General features: G+C 38.0%; 1 protein-coding gene across 1 annotated transcript; it reads right to left on the bottom strand.

Moving 5' to 3' along the window:
- Window positions 1-960: 960 nt before the first annotated feature.
- Window positions 961-12,317, bottom strand: lhx3 (LIM homeobox 3). The gene is made up of 6 exons (XM_077497976.1): window positions 12,052-12,317; window positions 7,364-7,535; window positions 5,617-5,819; window positions 3,791-3,942; window positions 1,727-1,898; window positions 961-1,644 (listed from the first exon to the last, which is right to left on the bottom strand). Exons 1-6 carry the CDS (start codon window positions 12,119-12,121, stop codon window positions 1,238-1,240), a joined length of 1,176 nt encoding a protein of 391 aa, XP_077354102.1. The 5' UTR covers window positions 12,122-12,317; the 3' UTR covers window positions 961-1,237.
- Window positions 12,318-14,674: the final 2,357 nt, after the last annotated feature.

The raw sequence follows: 14,674 nt of genomic DNA, 5'->3' as shown, positions 1-14,674 counted from the left end.
AAATTCTGATACTAAATCTGTCTAATTGCAGTAGTTTGTGTTGTTTTTATCAACTACTTAGCTGAGAAGAAACACCAATGAAATATTTCTGATTCATATTTCAATAAAAAGTTACCTTCAATCACAATAAATATTGTGACATAGCACTGATGGTTCTCGCTGGGGCAAACTAGACATGACAGGAATTCCCCAAATGGCCGGCCCATTTTCATGCCGGTATCGCCACCCCCTCCCCCTCCCGATAATTTTAATTGTAATATATGATAAATATTAATTGGCCGCAATTATTTTACAGGGCCGAATTTGTTGTTGTTGAAACTGCGATTCCTACTTCGTACAAACCTTAGCAAAACAATCCGATTCCAATAATAAAGTTGGCACATGTTGCGACGTCAGCGATATACAGTACGTGCTATATAACTACACATTAATAAATCACTGCCCTGTGTTCTGCACAGAAAAGCAACCAAAAATCCAATGTACCTCGGGTTATGGGTATTAATCAACCAAAGACGGACAAAGTGACAAATTTATTCATTTATTATCATCATCATAATCAACGTGGTCATCACCATAAAGGAATAAATTAGATGTAAAACTTTTTTTTTTCCACATAAACAAACATATACATCACAGCCCCTGGTTGCTACAGCAAGCACCTCTTGGCTTTTTTTTTTGTTTTTTTTTTCCGAGAAGAACAAGACACACAAATGCATAGATGTAACTGGACTCCGAGGAACCGTCGTTACGACGATGTCTAGCCATATGGTTGAAGAATGTACAAAGTCCTCCCTCACTGGATGTTCCTTTTATGGTCGTATAAAAATAAAATCTCCACAATGATAAACCATTATGTATATATGTATATTTATATATATATTGACATTTGGCAACAACCAGACATTTAAAGACTTGTGCACCTGAACACACTTTACGCATAGACGACAAAAAAATAAAAAATAAAAAAGAGCAGTAGGAGGAGTTGAGGGATGCAATCTCAGTCTTCAAATTGTCCCTAAGATGTCAACACCTCAACATGAACACTACATACATTATTAGGCCAAGTGCTTTTTATGAAGGCGTTTCTCCTCCATCCGAACGCAACTAATGATGGCATACTGGTGATTTCCAAGTTTCCACCAGTCTACCATACAATCATCGTCTTATTTAGTCCAAACAGAAGACAACAAACAAGACTAAATCATAACAATGAGTCCAGTTTCTTATAATCAAGCAATCAGAACTGTCCGTGGTCCACTTCGTCCAACCAGGAGGCGGGACTTGCGGGGAAGTCCGGGTATCCGCCGCTGCTGCCGGTGGAGAGGTCCGAGCTTGGGCCGTTGGAAACCCTCACAGCGGGGTTTATCCCCCCACTTTGGTTCATGATGGACAGGCCCGATTCAGGGTAGACCAGGCTGGTGATGAGCGGCTGGTGCCGAGGTAGCGCCGGGTGAGATCCCGGCGACTGTGGTAGGCCGTAGGGGCTGTTGGAGCGCATATCGTGGAATTGGTCTTGCGAGGGCAAGGCGGCGTGCTCCAATGGGAACGAGGCGTGGTTGTTACCCCCTTGGCGGGCCCCCATGGCTGGGGAGTTGCTGCCGTAGATGCCGTTGCTGTGGCCGAGCTCAGACATGGGAGGTTCATCTGTTTCAAGTGCCAAAAAGACAGATGAAGTTTAGTTCTTGCACCATCTTCCCTGGAGTTTACCTGAGCATATGAGTCGTACCTGTAAAGGACACCTCGGCGTCGCTGTCCATGCCCTCCTCCTGGATGCTGTCTTTGTCTGACTTGGAGCTTCCACGTGACCTCTTCATGTTCCGGAAGTACTGCCCCCACCTCTGGCGCCCGGCGTCCTTTTTTAGCCTCTTTTCTTTGGCCCGTCGGTTCTGAAACCAAACCTGTAGAGGATAAACATGGCAGTCACGTTTCATTTCACGGGATGCATGGACATGGTCTAATCTTCGGGAGCACCTCTGAAAGATGTCAGCCTTTGTTTAAATCATTCACTGCCAGTCCAGAAAAAAAAAAAAGAATCTTTGACGTCTAAAGCCGTCCATGGCAGTGAATGTGTTAATGGGATGGCTTTGCTTTCAGGAGAGTTCTTGGTTCCCAAAGTCAATCTAAAGTCTTCAATAAATCTAACATACATGTTTTTGGAATGTGGAAGAAGACTGAATACCTGAAGAAAACCTACACAAGCATGAGGAGAGCATGCAAACCCCACATTGGAAGGCTGGAGTCTAGGGACTTCAGAATTGTGCTAATCGAATTGAAAGATTAATGGATGTAATTTTTGGAACGAGTGCGGGTGTTGCAATTTAGATGTCCCATGAAGTTTTACAATTGTGGCGTAAAGTTAGATACTTCTTCTATTGCCTTTGTGACATAATTTTTAAGGAGTGTCCTGGTAATCTGACTGCAAAGTCTGCACATTCTAACATCCACAATTTTTGAGGTCCTGCTATGTCCTAGTATAACTGCAGACCAATATTCTCTTAATGTAAAATGGTCCAGTTCCTGTTCTTACATTTGTCATTCCTGAAACATTACACAAATGGAAACACGCTTTGATGCCTCTGTTAAAAGGTTTAGAGGTCCTATGATATGTTACTCCAACTGCAAACTAAAGTCCAATCGCTAAAAACTCCATATTCCCCTGTTCCTGTTTTTTTTTTTTAATTCATTCACTCCCAGCCATTTAGACTGAAGCAACCCCATTCACTCCCCAGTTTTACTGAATTTTGACTGATTAGGCCCACAGTATATTGTGTTCTATTGCTATAAAAACATGGAACCTACCAAAAGAAATATTAGTCTCTTCTTTCATCAGGGTACAAGTACATTTGTATCTGTTTCCGTTTTGCAGCAGTTAGTATTAGAATATAGCTAAGTTTCATCATTTTTCACAAACCTTTTGAAAACACTGGGGAAAAGAGCTTGTTGCAACATGGCCCTGGTTGATCTCTTATACTCTGCTGCCACTTGCTGGCCGTTTTTGTAATAACTACAGTTGCTTTAAGTGACTTCTTCAGGTCAGATGATGCATCAAAGTCTTAAGTTAAAAAAACAAAAACACAAAAAAAAACATACGTTTTTGGGACCATGGCAGTATTTAAAATAGAACGTGTTTATATGTTTTTGGGAGCAAATGAGTTCATGTTTCACTTAAAGATTGAAAATGTCAAAATAAACCTCTCTTACATGGCATAATTTTTAAGGACTCTTACTACTTATCCCTCTTGTTTCTGCTCCTGCTGTTACTATTGCTGCTGTTTTCATGACACAAGCAAAAAGGCTCATTGCAATATAAATTGGAAGTGCTTCTAAGAGTCAAAAACGAGGGTAAAATATCTCTATTTCTTAGCCATTTAATCTCCCACGCACACGTAAAACCCCTTTTTGTGTTTTTACATGTGCCTTAATGAGATTCCGCCCCGCGTGAACCTTCCTCGACTCCTTTCCTTTCACGGAATAATGAGGAGCATTTTAGTGGCTTCCGTCCCCCACGTTTGTCCTTGCAAATAAAACAATATATACGGCCGCCGGCGTGGGGGCTCCTCGGCCGGGCGACAACACGAGAGCGGGGCCGGCTCTCGCCATTGTTAACGAGCTCGCACTTAAGCCACTCTGACTTTGATGTGGACTTCATTTTGCTCCATCTTGCCGTAAATTCACCCTGCCGTTCGGGTGTAGGGATTGCTGCGGTGCCAGCTCGGTCGCCCATTGTACCACCGTAATGAACTCGGGCCACTAATGGATCGGCTTCCTAATGGATCATAATAAACCTTACCTGCACGACCCGCATGTCCAGGCCCGTCTCGGAGGAGAGCTGCTCGCGGACGTGGCGGGCCGGCTTGGGAGAATTATTGTAGGCGTTCTTCAGGGTCTCCAGCTGCTTGGCCGTGATGGTCGTTCGGGGCCTTTTTGCGGTCGAGTCGGCTTCTGAAGGGCAGAGTAGGATACAGACAATGTGAGTCAATGCAGGAAGAGGACAATAGTGACAAAGGGCATCAAACAGGGGATTTTCTGACAATGGAAAGGGCATGTTAAAGACCCTCAAATTCCAACCCAACTCCTAAGCTTAACCCTATCACATTCTCAATCCATAACCTAACCGCTAACACTATCCTATTTCTGTAATTAATTAAATCGTAAATGATTGTCACCCCACAGGCAATGTTAGCGCACCTCAAAACGCCAAAAAGCATAGCTAGCTCGAGGCTAGCATGGAAATGATTGAAACGACAATAACAACTGCTTCCTGTTCCCTCTGTTACATGAGACGTTTTCAAAGGGTGAGTTATTTTACTGGCATTTAAACATTTATTTGGCAAACTTCTGTTAAGTTGTGTTAAAATTTGAAACTTGAAACTTCGCAAATTATTCTCTGTTTTATAAGTAGAACACCTTAGAAGTCAACCTTCATCATGGATCGAATTATGTTCCACGCTGGGGGTTCATCTGTACCTTTTGTCATGACTGGGTCATGCCAGTATTATGTTTGGGTCATGCAAGAGCATGACAGGGTTATGTTAGGGTTATGTTTACTGTCATGACTAGGGTCATGCAAGGGTTATGTTTACTGTCGTGACTAGGGTCATGCAGGGGTTATGCTTACCGTCATGACTAGGGTCATGCAAGGGTTATGCTCACTGTCATGACTAGGGTCATGCAAGGGTTACGCTTACTGTCATGAATAGGGTCATGCAAGGGTTATGTTTACTGTCATGACTGGAGTCATGCAAGGGTTATGTTTACAGTCATGACTAGGGTCATGCAAGGGTTATGTTTACTGTCATGACTCGGGTCAAGCAAGGGTTATGTTTGGGTCATGACCGTGAGGTCAAGTGTCTGTTTTGAACTGATGTAACCGGCATCTAATTTCAACTGGTAAGACGTAAGATGTCAGTCCTGTTACTGATCGATTCACTGTCTATATAAGCCTGTCTGAAAAGTGTGTTTTTGTCAGATTATTAACTCTGTTCCTCTGTGCAACTCCATGGCCCAAGTTAGCTTAGCGTCTCGTGATTCTTGATACATTCTTGTTGTTTCTCGTCTAGTCAAGTTTGTTCTACGCCTCTTGATGTTATGCGAATAAAGTTAAAACTCTTATTTGTGTCTGCGTTCTGGGATCCAACCTCAGAACATAACAACTTTGAGGGTATCACCCTGGCTGTAAGTTATTATACCCCAACTATGGTGCTCCTACAAATGCAACCAATTAGATTTAAGTGATACAAAAACAAGTTGGCCCAAACTATGATGCTAAGATGAGTTTAACAGCTAAAATGACCCCAGAATGATCATTAAGTAAAACCTGGCACCTTATTAATTGCATCACATCTGTTGGCAAAACATCCTCCAAATGGCCAACCCCTCCTTCCTCTAAGTAATTGCACCCTTACATTAGTAAAATAAACGTGTGTGTTTTTGGGGGCGAAAAGTTGAGTTGAGCACTTGGGTGTATATTCAAACAAACAGATGGGGAGATAAAAAAGGGATTTGAAATTTAGTGCGCCACAAATTAATGTGGGTCTTTTGGGCCTCTTACAGCTGAGTGCATCGTGGCGCTTAATTGTATTAAAAAGAGTAGTAAACACCACGACACGCACACACCTCTCTGTTTGGCGGTCTCGTAGTCAGCCTTGCACACCAGCCGGCTGTCCTCCATCAGGTAATACTCGTCGCCCGTGGCCAGCTGCCGCTTGCACACGATGCAGGCGAAGCAGTGCAGGTGGTAAACGAAGTCCTGGGCTCGCCTCACCACCTGCGTGGGCGGGATGCCCTGCTGACACGCCGCGCATTTGGTGCCAAATCTCCTTTTCGGGAGGGACACAGGTGTGGAAAAGGTGGATCGTCAGTTCACGTCTTGTAGACACAATATTAAAACTACAACAATAAGCTGCAACTAAATCGGAGCCAGTATGACACGTTACAACTGTATCAAAAATGATACATTATGAGCAGTTAAAGTCTCATTTGTTTTTAGAAACAGGCACTATTTGGTCCATGAGTCGGAGATTGCCCACCCACATAAGCAGGTTATGGCATATTCACTTCATCAAACGGTTTAATAGCAAAACAAGTCTGCCTTGCACTCACTATCTTGTGTAAGATTATATAACTTATGATGCAAAAAAAACAGCCATTCAAGATCAAACCAAGAAAGTTGACAATGTGCTGCGAAATAATCAAGATTGCACTAAATTACTAAAAAATGAAAATATGTCATATTTCTTGACTCAATTTCTTACCAAATTATAACTGGCAAGCAGGTATTTTTACAGCACAACCCAAGAAAATTGTTTTGAAAAATCTTTTTGTACAAAATCATACTATTATCATTACAGCAGACTTAATCTTTAACATTCAGTCTCATCCAAAGTTATTATAGTTAACAATTAAATAAACTAAAATTAAAAAAATGTAAAAAAAAAAAAAAAAAAAAAAACATTTAAAAAAGATAACTATCTGAATTATTCACCAAATTAATTAAACTAAAATTATAGCAAAATTGTCCTTTTTTTTCCATTGTTAATTTCATACAACAATATAATCATACGGAAGAAAGATGGTTGATTTGTAGTTCTTTCACTCGAAAGGACGTAACCTGGCAACAGCCAAAAAAAAAAAAAAAGCACTGATATCTTTTAAAACTTACAAACTATTACCAAATTCTCTCAATAACAAAATTTTTAGCCAATTTTCTATACACAATATAACTGTTGTATTGCACTAAATATATAAAATATAATCCAGTCAATTTAAGAATATGATCAACCAAATAGTTAATTTTTACTTTCATACAAAATCCTACTAAATTCTCGTCACAGTCGTGGTCATGCCGTTTTGCTTTCCTGTAATTTCAAAGTGATTACAATTAGAATATTTACTCCCATTGTTGAACCCATCAAAAAGTTCAACTTTGTGCCAACAACAATGTGATGTTTTTTGTTCTCCAGCCTATTAAATTGCCATGACGGCCATGGTTATGAAATTTTAAAGTGATTATTTTCCATCATTTATTTTTAACCAAAACCAGCCCAACAAGAAATTCAGCTTTCTGCCAATTATAGTGTGATACTTTTAGTCCAAAATCTTACAGAATCAGGGATGGGCAACTCTGGCTCTCAATGCGTTTTATGTCTCCCTCCTCCAACACAGCTAATTCAAATGATCAGCTCATCAGCAACACTTTAGACCACCACCATGCGATGACATCAGATCCTGCGTCTTGATCAACCCCACAAAAACCGTGTTAACACCACCCGCGCCACAACTTAGACCTCCTTTTAGCTGGTCTAAAATCAAGTCTACTTTTTGGCCACCAAATTGCCAGATGCGCGGGTGTGCGTTTGCTCACTTGAAGAAGTCATCCTTGCAGTAGACGCTGTCCCCCCGGCTGAAGCACTTGTCGGCCAGCTGAGTGTGGCAGTCGGCACATTTGAGGCACTTGCTGTGCCAGTGGCGCTCCAGCACTTTGAGGATGAAGCGGTCCACGATGTGCTGGTTGCAGCCCGCGCACACCGGGATGTCTAGCCAGGGGAGAAGAGGAGAACAAATACAAGTCAGTCGCACTCAGGTCTCACAACTATTTTCACTATTTCGTATGATGGAGTTACATATATTTTGTAAATTCAAATAATTTCTTTAATTAATTATAATAATTTAAATAATTTTTGAATATTTATTTTTCAAGTTGGCCTATATTTTAGGGGAAATTATTTATTTATTTATTTATTTTATTTATATATTTATATCTTTAAAAAAAAACAGCCATTACTACTGGCATTTTATTTATTTATTTTTTTTGCGCATGTTGTGAGTGGCTATATGACAATGATGTGAACATATTTTACCGTGACTATTAATATCTTTATTGTCATTATAATGTGTACAGTAAAAATGGAGTGCAGTCCACCACAGTGCAAAAAATATATATAAAAAAATAAATAGGATTTTTTTAATAAATATAATTAGCTTCACAACCATTGTCATCTTATCAAATGATTAATTGGGATTGACAAAGGATTAGAAATGAAATATCAAATACTATGTATTTATAATTAATCAAGGTTCATTTATAGTGTCTTTTTCTTAGAAATGAAATGTATGACAAATATGTGACACCACAAAAGTCATTGTACATATACAAAATGTGCTTAAATTGTATAGAACTCGTTAGTTAAATGTATCGGTAAAGTGACCTGAATGGGTCTGGCTACAGAATAGTATATTACATGAAATAATAATAATTAAATAAATAAATATATATATATATATATATATATATATATATATATATATATATATATAAATGATCATACATGAATGGAACTGTGTATAATATTATGAAAATTGCGCTCAGTGCACATTCGGCTGACAAATTAAAAAGCACACACTACTTTAAAGTTCAAGAGATGTTTTTACCCCTTATAAACATAACAAATCCACTAGTTGCCATTTAATTAGCCTGAAAGTGTTAATATGTGAGTAATTGCAGAGAGCAGAAAGGTCACTTCGTGCAAACCAGCTTATTATTTATTAACACAAACGCTGCAATGAATCTGATTATGGCCATTGTGGATGGTGCTGGAGGCCATGCAACATGCATGAAGCCTTTATGTGTAGTCTGAGAGCGCATGCGGGTGACGTCATCAGACAGGTGCTCTTTCAGCCATTCAAGCAATCGGACCTCCCAACAAGTCATTTGCTCGCTTTTTGGAGCTCCACTTTGAATATTAAAACAACAAAAGAGGCACTACTCGACTCTTTCAAAGAATTCGCTGTGGACCAAGTTGGAGAACGTAACTAAAAAATAGCAAAATAAAGGATTTTTTTTTCTTTATGTAAACGTATGTGGTTTTGTGGCTATATACAATTTAAATCGATAAGTAAACGATGCGTATAAATCTTTTTTTTTTTTTTGCCTATACCAAAAAATAAAATTGACACCTAACCGTGTGAATTAAAACGCAGAAAAATAATTCAGAAGAAAGGTTAATAGTAGAGGTATGAAGAAGTAACAGTTAAGAAGCCCAATGTGGAAATAATTTTAAACATATTAAAGTAGGCTACAGCTTTTTACATTTAAGTTATAATCACGTTGCATGTGCTAACATTACCTACAACGAACAATTTTGTCGACGTGCAGCCGAGTTTGGGGACTTTGCACCTATTTGATTAACAAATATCGGAACGTCAACATTTTTCGTTTCGTTTTTCACTTTTAATATTCGCTTTTTTTTTTTTTTTTTTTGGTTCTTCGCTGTTTAAAAACAAAACATCCATATTATCATCTCTACTTTTGCGCACAGGCACGCTGAAAAGTGAGAACTGTTAATATTTGCTTTACTTTTGACTTTTTAAAATAATAATAATCATAATAATAATAATAATAATAATAATATAATATAGGCTAATTGTGGTAGCCTATCTGCACTATGATGTTTCAGGATGAGTTCTTATCATACCAGTACATTTACAACTGCAAATAAATTATTATATAGTTCTATGTGTACCTTAGATTTTGGTAGTTTCTACCCGTTATAACAAATATGTAAAGTGCATGAATTAATGAGTTCATTTTTTTTTCTAAATACCTGCTTTTGACATGACTTTATTTTTTTATTTTTTATTTATGCTAAATAAAAAAAGCTTGCTTGAAAATTAAACGATATAAGGACTTTCATTGTAATTTGTATTAGATAATGTATATTAATAAGATTAATATGCGATAATGAGCAGGCAATATTTCGTTCCTGCAAACAGGAAGCATCAAAGCCATATAAAGCAATTGTGTCGAAAATGTTGCAAAAATGTTTTTCGGTCAACCTAAATAAATAAATCTGACGTCGTTTTAATACACTGGAGTTATGAGATTTGCCATCGGTTTTGTGGTGTTTATTTAGGGCCGATGCGTGCTGTTCAATAGCAAAGTTGATCGGGCCAGCACCCCAATGAATTTTATTGACGCTGATCTTTGGCACAAAATGGCGTCTGGGGAAATCAGGCCGAGTGCAAGCACGCTTAAGAATCGAAAATCAATTGCGCCATTTGTCCACATTTCAGCAAGTGTGTGTATATGTGAAGGGGGACAAATATGTTTCTTTTGCAGCTTTGGACATTTTTTTTTTTTTTTAATTGCTTGTGGATTGTTCATTTTATTGTTTCGCAACCTGCGGGGCAAAAAATAAAAATAAACCCACCGACGAACTATATAAAAAAAATCTGAAAATGTAAACCTTAAATGCTAATATAACAACAATTTCGTTAATTTAATATGGACCCTTTATAAAATGTAAATTGATCTTGATGGTGAATAGTTGTTTGCCCTCAATGTGACAATATGAAATATTGACAATAAGGAAACGTTTTCTGCCATTGTGAATATTGACGTTGATTTTTTTTTAAATACAAAAGAAACGTGAAAAGAAATAAAATGAATGGTACTTAGAAATATTTCTCTGTATATATCAGACTTCATGAGCGTGTGACTAATATATAATCCACAAAATATCAGTGGTTGTATGATTTATAAGGACAATATATATCAAGCGAAATATTTCTATATTATTGACGAATTTTATTATTTTATTATCGGTTTTGTGCATGCGTTATCTTACTGTATTAATATTTTTGTGCTCAAAACATCCCATTTTATGAATATGTATTCAAATATTTAGTTGAACTTGAAACATGCTATTTTTTCCATTTAGGCCTAATAAGGATAAGTCTACTCAATTTTCCCCTTGCAAGCGTGCAAACATTTATTAATGGTTTATGTGAAGAGTAAACCATTTTTTTTTAAATATTGTCATAGTATTAATATATTTGTGTTTAAATGTGTATGCAGAACTCATCATTTCTATCGTGTGTTGTTTTATTAATTTTTGGAATGTGTGAAATTGTTGTAGGCCTCTTTTTTTTTTTTCTCTCTGGATCTGTATCTTTCACTAGTTTGAACTTAATAGCATTTTTTTTTACGGAGGGGGCTTTTCAAGGGTTGTATTTATTAAAAAAAAAAAAAAAAAAAAAAAAAAAAAAAAAAAAAAAAAGCGAATGTGTTCATGTAGGCCTATACCGACTCGAAGTAATCTTTTATGCATTAATGTTGAATGATACTCAACTTGTTCCTGTGTGTTTTACTGATTTTTAACTTACTAATTTCGTCTGTAAAATTCGTTGTTTCGTGAGTGTTGTGCGCAATTTTTCCAATTCGTGTCCCTTTCGACCCCTTCGGGTGTCCCACCTGTCGTGCACGGCAGTGGGAAGGTGACACCTGTTGTAGTCTCCTTTTGTGTCCCCTAGGTGAGCAGAGCACCTTTTTCGTCTCTTTCTTTTTGTTTTTTTGTTTTTTTACTGTGCAGTTTTGTGCGTGGGGGGGGGGGGGGGGGGGGGTTGTCCACGCATGCACCATATCCGTTATCGTGAGGACAACATGGCGGCGGCGGCGGTGTGAAATGACAGAACGCGCACAACATCTGTTCGGGCCATTTGTGCAACAATGGGGCCTCATTACGCATTCATAACGTCTCCCGCACGCATGCAACGCAAAAGTGACAAAGTGCGCATGTGCAGCCTATGTACCCGAACACATCCAAAACGAAGTTTGTGTCTTGAGTCTTGCAAATGTCAATAAAGGCCCAACATGATGTGGAGTTGAACACCTCCTGTGTATCATTAATATTCGAGCAATATTCATTTCAGATATTAACGGAAATACATATGACGAACAAAACCGTATCTCGATTGAAAAGAAGCCATTTTTGTTTCAGCTCTCCTCTTACACTTTTCAAAAGAGTCGTGGAAATCTGCGGAGTAGTTTTGAGCGAAAAGTTCGTTGCTAACAGACAAACGGCGATGGAGATGAAATATAATATTGCTTAATTATTTGACTGCACACTCTTAGAAGCAGCTGTCATCAATTCTCTCATCACAAGATGAAAAATCAAAAGCGTAAGCTGACGAAAAACACATATAATAATAATTAATAATATTTAATAATGATATTAATATTAATAATAATAATAATAATAATATTAATCTTACCTTGGCCTGCGCTATAGCGGGAGAAATTTGCGTTATTCTGACAACTTGAGCCCGGGTGTTCCAGCAACATTTCGTAGTTCTGTTTCCGTATCCTTCTCCCCCCCCCAAAAAAAATAAAATAAAAAATCAGACGCACTTGCCTTGTTTGACAAGAAAAAAAAAAGGGACCAAAAAAAAAAAAAAAAGCAAAACAAACAGAAGGTCTCTCCCCTATGTTGTCACCCAGAAGAGCGAAAAGTCAGCAAATGTGCATGTGTTGCATCAGTGTGGCTGTATTGATGATGTTCACCAGGAAGAAGAGGGGAGGGGCGGGTGGTAAGGGGGGGCGGTGCTCGCGCGCGGTCAGCTGATCCGACAAACCGACGCAGGCTGGGAGGTAACTGTCCACGGTCCTGAATATAACCCCCCTCCTACACAACACATACACTATAGAGGACGTTGCATTGTATAAATAGATTTATGCCCCGCCTCCCCATCCTGTCTTTATAGAGATGCTGTGTTGCACGTGTCTTTTCAGGCCTAACAATATAGGCCAATTGGGTTTATATTTCTCCTGCTATACTCCAGATTCCTCTAACACATTCCAACGCTCATGCTAAGTTAATTCAAAACTAGAAATTTTAAAGTTCTGAAAGGACTCTCTTGCAAAATCAACAAAAGACCATTCAAAGACAGCACAATCCTGCTGAACAATAAACCAAAATTAAATGCAAGAATTCTTTTTTTTTTTTTTTCACAAAAATGCAGTCACTGAATTTTAATAGGTAGCAGGGGTGTGAATTGACTAGTACCCGACGATTCGATTCGTATCACGATTCACAGGTCACGATTCGATTCGATACCGATTAATCCCGATACGAATTTATAAGTCGATTGCTGCGATTTTTTTTCATTCAAATTTAGAAAATACTCATCAGTAAGCTTGTCGAGTGTAAGATTTATATGAAAATGTGTTATTTATTTATCTGAAATTTCAGTCTTATAGAGGTTGTAATTTGTTTCATGTTTGAACAGCATTGAAATAAAATATTAAGGCTTAATGTTCCGTTCATATAACATTCTTCCATGCTGAAGGTGTGAATCCTAAAAAAAAATAAAAAAAATAAAAAAAAAAAAAATATCTATTTTGCCGATTATTGAATCGATTCGAGAATCGCGCGATGTAGTATCGTGATATATCGCCGAATCGATTTTTTTTTAACACCCCTAATAGGTAGTATATTTGTCTTGCATATCATTTCAAAAAAATATATTAGGCCTACTCACATTGTCATATATGGCAGTATAGTGTAAGCGCAACTAAGTCATGTCTGCCATCTATTGGCGAATGGTGATATTACAACTAACATTACAGTTGATGCATAATAGCAGTTTGGCACTTGAGAATGTGTGTATTTGTAGATTTTTTAAATCTAAACATTTTTTTTCCTGATGTTTTTTTTTTCACGGAATTATCCTCGAACCCCACTTGCTTGTTTTCATGAAAAACACATATTGGATGTAAATCAGTGATTTAGTTATATTAGTTTTTTTGGGGGGGAGGGGAAGGTCATTGGAAAGAAAAAAAAATATTTCACTAATTATTATTATTATTATTTTTAATCAAAGGACTACTCGGAGTGTGGTCAATATATTTTTATTTATTTTATTTTTTTATTTTATTTTTTTTGGAGGGGAGGGTTGTTTGAAAGAAAAAAAAAAAATACAAAACTTTTTTTTTTTTTTTTTTTTTTTTTTTTTTTAATTTATCAAGGGCCACACGTAAGTTGCCCGTCCCGGGTGCAAATCTTTGTATGTTGGCTGTTGACTAGCCCAGGATGCACCACAACGAAGAAGAAAATAGAAAATGATGGTTGACTGGAGAGCAGTTAACTTCCTAGAACAGACTAGTTCAGGTTCTGCTATATCCTATCTATGGGAACTCTTGTTTTTATGATTCCCTGTACCTTCCTTGTTTTACACCACATTCCAAATTATTATGCAAATTGTTTTTAAATGTCATAAAGATTATTTTTTTTTAAATGCAAGCAGTGATATCATACATTCGCATGTGCAATCCTTTGGCTGCACAAAACCAGTTGAGTCGTGCACACGCGCGACTTCTGCATCCCTCCATTTTGGCTGGGTGCCACGTCGCCGTCCTCATTGACAATGTGCCAATTATCAGCACGCTGGTCTATACATGCAGCTTTGATTCAATTTGACTCCAATTAGACCTACCGCCTTCTGGGCTAATTAGCCGCCATCATTATAAGAAGTCATCTGGTTCCTACAATCATAAATCCTGTGATTTGAATCAGTGCAGGTTTATATATATTTTTTTTCCTAGTGTGTTTTTATTTTTTGCGGTATTGGTGCTAATCTCCCGTCAACAAGTCACAGTGTGCATCTCTGCGCAGATTAAAAGGTTTGTAAATCTGCAAGGAGGCGCACACAGTAACGGGGAGGCTAAAGCCTGCTGCAGTGTCAAAGGAGCTTAGAAGGCACAACACAGCAAAGCACAACAACAGGGGAGGACGGTGAGGAGGGGGGGGGGGGGGGGGGCAGCATCTTCTAAGCTTGCACCATCATGCAGGTCAAAAAATATCTATATTGCATGTTGAAAAAAAGAGCAGTCATTAGC

The sequence above is a fragment of the Festucalex cinctus genome, chromosome 15 (assembly GCF_051991245.1).
Source record: "Festucalex cinctus isolate MCC-2025b chromosome 15, RoL_Fcin_1.0, whole genome shotgun sequence".
Taxonomy (NCBI): Eukaryota; Metazoa; Chordata; class Actinopteri; order Syngnathiformes; family Syngnathidae; genus Festucalex; species Festucalex cinctus.
The sequence above is the reverse complement of the archived record's forward strand: the minus strand, read 5'-3'. Positions and strand labels throughout refer to the sequence as shown.

Coding starts and splice junctions, on each gene's coding strand:
- lhx3 (XM_077497976.1), bottom strand. CDS start 12,121: ATGTTGCTGGAACACCCGGGCTCAAGTTGTCAGAATAACGCAAATTTC. Junction 3,943..5,616: donor CGAGACCGCCAAACAGAGAG/GTGTGTGCGTGT, acceptor TCTGCCCTTCAG/AAGCCGACTCGACCGCAAAA. Junction 1,645..1,726: donor CGCCGAGGTGTCCTTTACAG/GTACGACTCATA, acceptor CACTTGAAACAG/ATGAACCTCCCATGTCTGAG.